The sequence below is a fragment of the Phaseolus vulgaris genome, chromosome 11, assembly GCF_000499845.2.
Source record: "Phaseolus vulgaris cultivar G19833 chromosome 11, P. vulgaris v2.0, whole genome shotgun sequence".
NCBI classification, from domain to species: Eukaryota; Viridiplantae; Streptophyta; class Magnoliopsida; order Fabales; family Fabaceae; genus Phaseolus; species Phaseolus vulgaris.
The window spans coordinates 45,108,398-45,119,360 of NC_023749.2; the positions used below are offsets into that span (position 1 = coordinate 45,108,398).

A 10,963-nucleotide genomic window follows, 5' to 3' on the forward strand; every position below is an offset into this window, starting at 1 on the left:
TGTAAAATCCTGTAAAGTCAGTGGGATTCTGGCTTGAGGTGGTTGTGGTGTGCAAGAAGGGTGAGTAGGCTTTGTGGGATTCAAAGTCACCTTCTTGTGTGTGGTGTTTGTGTAATCTGTGATTGATTGCATAGTGAAAACTCAGTGGTTTGACTGAGGACTGGATGTAGCTATGCAATAGAGTGAACCAGTATAATCTGTGTGTAATTCTCTCTATCTCTTCTCTCTATATCTGTTTGAGTTTTCCGTTGTCGTGAACAACCGGTTGAACTACTATTTTAACCGATTGTAATTCTGCTTCAGTTTTTGTTTGGTAGTTTGATTAGTTTTCTGAATTGCTTTTCTGAATTGATTGAAAAAGTTTTACTCTAAGCCAAGTATTTGTTAAAACAGTTTGAAAACAATTCACCCCCCCTCTTGTTGCAGCCATCAAACCTAACAAACTTAACAAAGCCATCTATGGTTTGAAACAAGCGCCTCGATCCTGATTCCTTAAGTTAAGTACTACTCTCATTCATCTTGGTTTTAAACCCATCAAGAGTGATACATCTCTCTTTGTTAAATATACTTCTACCTCATCTCTTTTTGTATTAGTTTATGTTGATGACATTCTAATCACTGGATCTTCTGACACTGAAATTTCCTCTCTTATTTCTAACCTTCATTCCTTTTTTCCTTGGAAGGATTTGGGTCCCCTACATCATTTTTTAGGCATCCAAATTACTCGCACAACAAGTGGGAACATGCATTTGTCCCATTCTCAATACATATGTGATATTCTACAACGTACAAACATGTTGGCCTTTAAACCTTATCCCACTCCTATGGTTTCCAACACTCATCTCCATCAGAATTCCTTAGAAATATTCAGTGATCCAACTCTTTATCGCTTCGTCGTGGGTACTCTTCAGTATATGCTTGTCACACGTCCTGAACTTTCATACTCTGTCAATAAGGTTGCTCAGTTTATGCATTCTCCTCAACTTCATCATTGGCAAGCTGTGAAGCGTATCCTTCGGTATTTAGCTAGAACAATTGATCATGGTCTTCTTTTACACCAACAATCCTCTTTCTTCATCAAAGTCTTCTTTGATGCTGATTGGGGTGCAGATCCTGATGATCGAAAGTCCACCTCTGGTTTTTGCATCTATTTGGGTTCAAATCTCATCTCAGGGTCAACACACAAACAAAAAACTGTTTCTCGAAGTAGTACAGAGGTCGAATATAGAGCAATTGCAACTGTCATGATTGAGATTCTATGGCTTAAATCTCTTCTTCATGAGCTCTACATACAAACACCACCTCCTGAGATATTTTCTGACAATCTTGAAGCTGTGCTTTTAAGTGCTAACCCTGTCATGCACTCCAAATCCAAGCATTTTAAGCTTGATCTTCACTTTGTTAGAGACAATGTACAAAATCGTGTGGTTCAACTTGTTCATATTCCTAGCCATTTTCAAGTGGCTGATCTTCTCACCAAGCCTGTCTCTGGTTCTACCTTTCTTCATGTACGTCATAAACTCAAGGTTGTCCCCAATCCAACCATGAGTTTAAGGGAGGGTGTTAGACCAATAGTTATGTAATTGCATTGTAAACTGCTTTCTGTTTCTACATGGATATACCTATATATATATTCTTTGCCTTTCTGTAAAGATACATAATTTTATATTCATAAATAATACATTTCTCCAGCTGCCACATGCTCATCATAACATTAACAAATATGTTTTTCAATACTTATACTATAATACTTCTTTTAAATATAAACATTATTTTATATTGTTTTAATATAATTATTAGTTTACTTAAATCCATTTAAGCCGCAACTTAGAAAATTGAACCAAAAAATAACCCACGGCATATTCAGACCACCCCCTATTAAGGCAATTTGTTCCAACAGATTTTTTAACCTGCACCTATACACTTTTTAATTTCTAAAATTATCATTCATTCCATAATTAAAAATCAAGAATTAAAAAAAAAATCTAAAATAAATTATTATATTCCAAAAATAAAATTCCAAAATAAAATCTCATTTTTAAAAAACAATTTTATTACACCTAAAAAATTTAGAATATTCCAAAAATCTAAATCTAGAAACATATCTATTTTGATCTACAACCTCTTTTTATTTAGGCTCCTTTTTTATTTAAGGACATTTTTATCATTTTACATCAAAGTTAAAATTGGACGGGGAATCAAATTTCATCAGATGGAGCAAATAATTGCCGAATGTTTCTTTCTGCACCTACATAGGTTCATCTGCCACCCCATATAAAACGTGAAAATATCTTTTTATTCTTTTTGTGTTACCCCATAGAGTAGCTTCTGGATTATATAATCGTGACACACATTTGAAAAACGATTTTCGGATTATGTAATTCAAAAGCTAAAAAAAGACTTCTGGATTACATAATCTGGAAACTAATCATGCATCGAAAAAAGGTTTCAGGTTATGTAATCCAGAAACTAATTATGTACTTAGGCAAATGTAGAATTTTTTTTACTTTGAAACCCAACAATTTAAAATTGTACAATTTAAAGCATGAAATAAAAACTTCAACTTCCTAATTACATAATTTGAAAATAATTTTTTTCATAAAAAAAAAATCATTTTGAATTTGGATTATACAGTGTGAAAACTTTGTTAAAAAAAACTTAACACGGAGAAATGCAATCAATGACGGCAAGTTGATGGTAACAAGGGGAAAGTTTGGTCTTTAACTCCTATGATATGCACACGGAATCTATGGGAGTACAAAAGAAATGACACTTTCTATATACCAGAAAGATTCCAAGTTGGTAAGTCGCATTTGAGAATTTAACAAATGAACCCTGCCTAATGCATGCATCATGCCTTTTGTCACCTATTACTCATCACCATCCATCCACCAACACCAATTTTTTCATAATTTTACATAAAAAAATTCTCTATTATCAAAACTATAACATTTAGAATATCTGAGCACAAAGTTTTCAAGTACATCTCAGTGCCATTTGGCAGATTAATTAACTACCAAAGTGAAAAAAAAATGAAAACAGAAATCCAAGTCCCGGTATAACATGAAATCTGACAAAATCCCGGTATAACATGAAATCTAACAAAATTTAGAGGGAGAGTAAAATATATAACTTGTCCCCTGAGAAAGAGTTAGCACAAGACACAGTTTGTGTTTGATCCAGTGGCCAAAGAGGAGTATATAGAAGGACCAAATTACTTACTCTCTCAAACCTAGCCAAGCCATCTTTCTAGACTTAAGCTTCTCAAGAAAGAACGACGAATGCAAAGACCAAAGCAGCCAGGACTATCAAAACACAAGATGCAACCCATAACCAGTAATTTTGAGACCTTTTTCTCTTCAGAATAGCCTTTGGGATTGATTCAGGGGCACCTTTCAGCACTTTTGCTCGAATCCTGGGCCTCACACTGCTCTCCTTTTGGACCTTTGCCACACCTGACGATGCCTCCATGTTAACGTTGTTGCTCTTCTGTTCCGTATCCTCCACAACATCTGTTGCCACTTCCTCAGGATTTGAAATAGCTCCAGACCCACCAGCTGCCTTCTTTGCTTTCTTCTCACGGTCCTACAATTACTCATGTGCAAATTTCTTATTTCAAATAGTTTTCTTTTGGCTAAACATGATCAAACAAAATTAATTCAACTTGAATGCACCAATGTTGATACAAAACTTTATTTTACCTTGTTATGTGTGGTGTCTTCTTTAACTTTTATGGAAACAACATTACTATTACTTGTTGGTTGACTACTTCAAAATATATGCATGACAGATAAACTCAAACATGTGCATCAATCAACAAACAATCACCTTGAGCTTCTTCTCAGCTTCCTTTTGTGCTCTGATAGCTGCTTTGGCAGCAGCTTTCTCCGCCAGTTTTTTCTTCCTTTCCAACGCCTGCTTTGCTTTTGCGATTTCCTCTTCTCTTTTCATCTCTTTCAGCTTTTCTTGATTAATTGGGGGCTCCTTGACAGTAGTCTCCTTTGGCATTTCAAATTCATATTCATCAGCATCTTCTAAAACCTTATTCTCCACATTGGATTTCATATCTTTTCCTTTCTTTTTGGTTTCTTTCTGGAACGTCTGCTCGGGCTCAGTTTCTTGAGGTGCTGGTTTAGACTCCCCCTTTGGCTGTTTCACACTGCTTTTCGCCAATGTACCAGTCTCAATGGGTTTTGGTACTTCCAGCAGTGGCTTTTCATCTGGGTTCCTCATCCGTCCATCTCTACTCAACTGCCGCATGTCCAGCGATGGCAAAAGTCTTTTCTCATAATCATCTCTAAAGGATTTGTCACTGTTCCAGAGTGACATAGCTTTCTCAACCTGGAATCGACAAAAAGGATAGCAACTACAACAACGCTCAGCTAAAAAAACCAGAAAAGAGTGATCAGATGGATAAAGTACACTACAATACAAAGACTATGCAGACAAACCTCGATTTGTACAAATTCCTCAAGCGCATTAATATCTTTCTTTGCAGCAAGCTCCCGTGCTTTGTTCAAAATTGTACGACTTTGGTAGAAATAGGAGTTCTGAAAAAATTAATATTGCTTCATGTTTAGAAATTATTTCTACAATGCAAAATCGGAAAACTAGAAAAGATAGCAAATCCTAAAATCAAATTAATAAAATAATCAATAGCATGCCGAAGAGTCACTTCTGAAGCAACAGAAAAGGGGAAGGGAAGCTTTGAATAGATCAATATAAATTTGGATCAAAAGAAAGAGTATAATAGAAAATATAAAATTAAAATTTTTGCATGTATTCCACAAGCAAGCAAAAACACACCCCCTGATCACGTTGCTTTCTCAGCTGCTGAATGTTCTCATAAGCTTTATCCCTCTTTTCAGTAACAGCTCCTAGTTCCTCCTGTAAGGACTGGATATCCTTGTCTAAGGCTTTTACTCCATCATCAAGTTGTTTGATTTTGGACCGAATTACTTGCCTCTCTTTTTTAGCTCCATCCAAATCACCACCTATAAGCTGCAATGAAATATAATTGTCAAAGAAAATTTTACATAACACAACTATAAATCAGAACATTTACCTGAACCTTGGTGGCAAAAATACACACAATCTTACCTTCACCTGATCTTGAATGTCTTCTTTCTGGCCCAAAGAATCTTGTACTTTAGCTCTCATGGAAGCATTAGCAAGAACCTTCTCCCTTGTCCCTTCAAGCTGTTTGATTTCTCGAATGATTTGTTTTTCTTCAGCCAATGGAATGCTCTCATGTTGTATGTGGTATTGCAAGCTACTGATCTGCGTCCATCAAAAGCATATATGGGAGTGGTGTTTGGATTAATACTAATAGACAAAGTAATGAAGTCTAAACTAAACAGAATTTTGACTCTGACATACAAGATTGTTAAGTTCCTCCTCAGATGCGCATAATCCACCCCCACCCCGGCCTGAACCTGAATTATTTGTAGAACGCAGTTTGCCCAATGCCTGCTGCAGAGGTTCAATCTCTTTTATTTTTTCATCAACAATACTCTGATATTGCTTATTGTCATCTCTTAGAGACTTAATCTGAGAAATCAACTCTGCACGTTCTGACTGCATAAAAATCAAAATATGAAAATAAATTACATATCAGAAAATAATCATGGAGTCTATCATACATCGTAAATCCATTTAACAGAAGGACAGCTAATTGTTAGGTTACACACATTCTCCATCAGATAAAAGAAAGTCCATGAACTTAAAAAATCATATTTCCCATTTTAACCAATACAGCTTTTGGCTGATTAACGACACAGAATATTGAGGGACAAAACTGAGCAAATTAAAAATAACGACAACAACAAACACAATGGCACAACAAAAAAATGTAATAGTAACTAAATTGATGACTATAATAAAGTATTATTATAAAAGTCAAATAACTTTCTATCCATAGCCATTCAACTAAACTGCAATATTGAGATATATATGAAAGTGAGCAAATTTAAAAATATGGACAACAAAGAACACAAAACTGGAATATTGAGGAACTAAAGTTACCAAATCAAAACAGCGATAACAACAACCAAAAAACGACACATTGATTTAACTGAACTGGAATATTGAGGGACTAAAATGAGCAAATTGAAACATTATGCATCAACAAAAAACAGTAATGCAACATCTAACTGAACTAGAATATTGAGGAATTAAATTAAAACAATATGACATCAACAAACACAACACAACATCTAATTGAACTGGAATTCGAGGGACTAAAATGAGCAAATTAAAACATTATGACACCAACAAACACAACAACATAATGATTAAACTGAACTGCAACATTGAGGGACTAAAGTGAGTAAATTAAAACAAACAGAACAACAGACACATAGAACACTAGATAGATAATTAGATAACAACTGTAATAATTAAAAATTCAGATAACTTTGTATCCAGAGCTATTACGCCTAGGGGATGAAACATGCCAAATCTAACACATAGACAATGCTTGACAATGTGGAAAATGACAATGAAGAAGAACAGGAGTATGTATTTCCCTTCATAGATTATCGTCCCACTTTCAACTCCACCAAGGGCATCATGTTATCAAGCAAGCATGACAAAAGCTTTGTCAACTCACCCTTTTTGCCCTTAGAGCATCAGTGACCTGAATTCGTGCTTGATTTTTCTGGCTCATGTCTTTATCAAGCTTATCAAGATTAGCTTTGATGATTGGATCATCATAAGGCCGGAACCTAACAAAATAAAAAGAATGTATCTGCTTTGGCGCAGGCCAATCTTCAACTGCATCTTTAGGGACATCAGCATCTGGAGCAGCATTAGAATCTGGAGCAACTTCAGCTTCTGGTTTAGCAGATTCATCTCCCTCTGACCCAAATATTATGGCGTCAGCGACTTCTGCCTTTTGTTCCAATTTCCCATTTTCAATTTCTGGAGAAACAGGTTTGTCTTCTTCAGCGCTGTTCTCCGCTGGCCCTTGAACCGTCTCAAATCCCACAACCTCAACCGCCATAGCTCCAACTACAGGACAGCCTCGCAAAAACCCAAGAAACCTTATTCAGAAGCTCACATTAACAATTAATAATAACAATGATGAGTGCTTCACACGAAAATACGGAACATTTATGAACAGTACGATTCAACAGTTTAATCAACGGGCTTAAAGAACAGATACACCAATGTCAACCCCATGAGTCAAAAAGAAAACACAAAGGATTGATAACCATTATCAATTTTTATTTAATAAAAAAATTACGCATTCAGGTCAAAGGTTATTAATAAACAAATCATTAAGTCAAATAAATAAATACATGAATTTCATCAATTTGATTACAATCATGTACAATTTCAACCATGCACGTCAAATGGAAAAGGGATCTATCATCATCTTCACATCAAACATCAAATACGAATGACAAGAAACACCCGCTCCGAAAAAAAAAACCAGATTTTTAGGCAAAAATCAGGCCTTTTTCTATGATCAAACCATGCATGCAAACCCAAATTCAAAACAATGACACAATTGCAAGAGATGGCAAAAAAATCAAAAGGGTGTGATCCTAATACCTTGAACAACCACACCCACGACTGATACACCGAAAAAGACAGAAAATTTGCACACAGAAGAATGAGAAATGGTGAAGCAACAACAGCAAAAGGAGAAGAAATACGAATACCAGTATGGAGGAGTGAGATAAGCACAAAGGGATTATTCCCCCGATGAGAGAGAGAGAGAGAGAGAGAGAGAGAGAGAGAGAGAGAGATTGCAAAAAAAGAAGACCCTTTTGACAAAGCGACACCAAAATCAAATCCAAAATTAGGAAAAGTACCTCAGAAAGGGAGAGAATTGTTGAGAGCAAAACTGGGCCAGATCTCTCCCTGTCTCACAATGGGAAGGATTAATATAAACCAGAGTTAGAGAGAGACACAGAGAGAGAGAGAGAGAGAGAGAGAGAGAGAGAGAGAGAGAGAGAGAGAGAGAGAGAGAGAGAGAGAGAGAGAGAGAACACGTGCCTATATCACGTTATCAAAAATGATTTCATTTTGTTTTTATTCTATTTCAAAAATATAAATTTTGTCTTTTTAAGAAAATTTAATTTAAATGTAACTCGTATATTTTAAATTATCTCTCATCATTGATTGCCAGAGTAATGTTCAATTTAATTACCTCGTAACTTTTTGTAATAATAATTTTTAAAATTAAAAATAAATAAATGAATTATTCTAATCTTCCTTGAATTAATTACTTTTTTCATTTTTTCCCTAAATATATAGTTATTAATATAAGTTAATATAAAAATTAAATTTTAAAACTTTTTAGTTTTAATGGACTAAAAATGCAGTAAGATATCATTTTGACACTTATTAACCTTTTACTTATTGGTATATGATAAATTTGGTGATTTTTATAATTGGTTGTTTTTAAATTATTTTTAATTTAATGATACTTAAACCATTAATAATATATAATAATTAAATTAAAACGTGTATTTCCAAAAAAAAAAAACTGTTAAGAAAATAACTTATGCACTTGAGAGCTTATAAAACTTTATGCCTCTAACCAGTCTGTTTTTTAATTGTGTAAAACCCACTATAATTTGGATATTTTTTCCATTTTAAAATGGTTTTTTTCCATATTCAAAATAATATAAATTTTTGAATTCTTCACCATGTAATTAAGAGACAAGTTGAATACGAGGGAAATGATTGTGTCATTTAGTCAGTTTTTGTTGCTCCACTAATTATCATCTAATCATACATAATTTTTTATCCTGAGAAAACACAAATAACTATTTTATGTTTATGGTATTTTATTTTGGATAATGTAAAACAATCTAATTATAAATAATATTTTTTAATTTTGTAAAATTGTATATTTATAATTAATTTAAAAATTATATTAAAATATTTTTTAATTAGTTCATTAAAGCCATAGGTTTTTTTATTTAAGGGAAGTAGAAACATATTACTTCTTAATTTCCTATCTACACCATTTACACTTTTGTTTTTCCATCTAGCACCCTTTTGTTTTTAATTCCCTATCTAGCACCCTTTTGTTTTTATTTTCCTATTTAGCACTCTTTTATTTTTTATTTCCCTATCTAGCACCATTTCAAAAATAAATAAATAAATAATAAATTATTATTTTTTTTATAATTTTAATTTTAAATGCATTAAAAAATAAATATTTTTAATTTTAAAATAGTTAGAAATATAATTAATGAATAAAGAAATGAGTTTTTACAAAATAAAAATAAAATAAAATAAAAATTTAAAATATTTAGTTTAAATTTTTTTTTTTTAAGAATGAAGAAAATAAAAAATTAAACTCTACAACAACATAAAAGTATTTTTTATGTCATGTATTTTTTACTTGAAATTAAATGATTACTTCATCAATAATAATAAAAATAAATACTAATTTATGTTAAGATTCAACTTTTATGTTGTTGTAGAGTTTAATTTTTTATATTTTTCATTCTTAAAAAAATAATTTTTAAACTTAACATTTTAAATTTATTTTTTTTATTTGATTTTGTAAAAACTCATTTATTTTATTCATTAATTATATTTCTAACTTTTAAAAATTAAAAATATTTATTTTTTAATGCAGTCAAAATTAAAATTATCAAAAAAATAATAATTTATTATTTTTATTTATTTATTTTTGAAATGGTGCTAGATAGGGAAATAAAAAATAAAAGAATGTTAGATAGGGAAATAAAAACAAAAGGGTGCTAAATAAAAAAAATAAAAAACAAAAGAGTGCTAGATCAGGAAATAAAATTGTAAATGATACTTGCAAATTACCCAACATATTACAATATAATTTTTAAAATAGTCATTACAGAAACAATAAATTTTAAAAAAAAATTGTAATGAATATAGTTTAGCTAACTTTTGTATTTACTTGTCTTTTTTTTTTTTTTTTTAGACTCGTGAATTTCGCTAACATGATTTATCCAAAAGATGAAAAACATTGGATTACGGTTTTTTCCTTGACTTGACTGGTTGTGAAATTACTTTTCATTAAGTTTTCTATTTAGATAAATAAAATGGAAAATGAAAAAGAAGGAAGGATAAAAAGGAAAGAAAATAAATAATGGTGATTAATACATTTGCATATAAACTTTCCTGTTGTTGTTTAACATTAAAGTATTAAATAATTTAATATATATATATATATATATATATATATATATGTGTGTGTGTAAGATGTTTAGAAAGTTTGTAGGAAAATATAAATAAGGTATGTATTGGATTTTTTAAATGTATAAGTTTTATAAATAAAGTATGTTATATATATATATATATATATATATATATATATGTGGGGAAAGCATGTATTTATATTATAATTTTTAAAAAAAATATTAAATGTGTTTTGAATATTAGTTTTGAGGAATTATTTGAAGAGAATGATTAAAAGTATTATCAATTTTCAGTTATTTTATAAATAATATGTATGGTAAGTATGCCTTCTTATTATAATTTTTAAAAGTATATTAAATATGGTTTGGATTTAGTTTTTAGTGGTTGAATTTAAGAGAATGGTGAATTCAAGTAATACTAATTTTTGAAATAAGGTAAAAAATGGTTATAGAAAATAATATATAAAATCAATTTCAGTGCAGAATTAATGATTAATTTAGAGATATATGAAAATATAATGTATATAACATATATAATGTGCAATATAATGAAATAGAGATACACTAAAATTTATTTATCAAAAAATTAATTTAGTTGTTCAATCACATCATCCAAAGGGCTTAAGAATGACCGTTTAACCATCTCACCTTTGACTAAGAGGAAAGAAAAATCCAAGAGACTTTTAATTGCTTTCAAGTGCATTAGTGGGTAGTGGATCTTGTTCTAATTGTTGTAGTGGAAGACTCTTTCTCAAGTTAAATATTCCTACCTTACCCCATCCTAAACCTTATACTTTGTAATAGATCAATGAAAAATGAGG

At 31.3% G+C, this 10,963-nt stretch overlaps 1 protein-coding gene across 6 annotated transcripts; it reads right to left on the reverse strand.

Moving 5' to 3' along the window:
* Positions 1 to 3,087: 3,087 nt before the first annotated feature.
* On the reverse strand, positions 3,088 to 7,957 carry LOC137818713 (proton pump-interactor 1-like). Of its 6 annotated transcripts, none has more exons than XM_068622288.1 (8): positions 7,821 to 7,957; positions 6,611 to 7,011; positions 5,380 to 5,577; positions 5,101 to 5,280; positions 4,807 to 5,001; positions 4,452 to 4,550; positions 3,829 to 4,341; positions 3,088 to 3,585 (listed from the first exon to the last, which is right to left on the reverse strand). In XM_068622288.1, the coding sequence occupies exons 2-8, from the start codon at positions 7,001 to 7,003 to the stop codon at positions 3,265 to 3,267; spliced, it is 1,899 nt and encodes a 632-aa protein (XP_068478389.1). In that variant the 5' UTR covers positions 7,004 to 7,011; positions 7,821 to 7,957; the 3' UTR covers positions 3,088 to 3,264. The 6 variants fall into 6 exon arrangements, with proteins under 6 accessions (XP_068478389.1, XP_068478396.1, XP_068478404.1 ...); XM_068622295.1 differs by having other exon boundaries at positions 6,611 to 7,023; positions 7,821 to 7,949; XM_068622303.1 differs by having other exon boundaries at positions 7,668 to 7,878.
* Positions 7,958 to 10,963: the final 3,006 nt, after the last annotated feature.

Bases quoted from the DNA above. Each gene is read 5' to 3' on its own strand.
- LOC137818713 (XM_068622288.1), bottom strand. From the start codon at position 7,003: ATGGCGGTTGAGGTTGTGGGATTTGAGACGGTTCAAGGGCCAGCGGAG. The intron at 4,551-4,806 runs GTGTGTTTTTGC...TAATTTTTTCAG, and splicing joins GAAAGCAACGTGATCAGGGG to AACTCCTATTTCTACCAAAG. The intron at 4,342-4,451 runs GTTTGTCTGCAT...TGTCGATTCCAG, and splicing joins AGGAATTTGTACAAATCGAG to GTTGAGAAAGCTATGTCACT.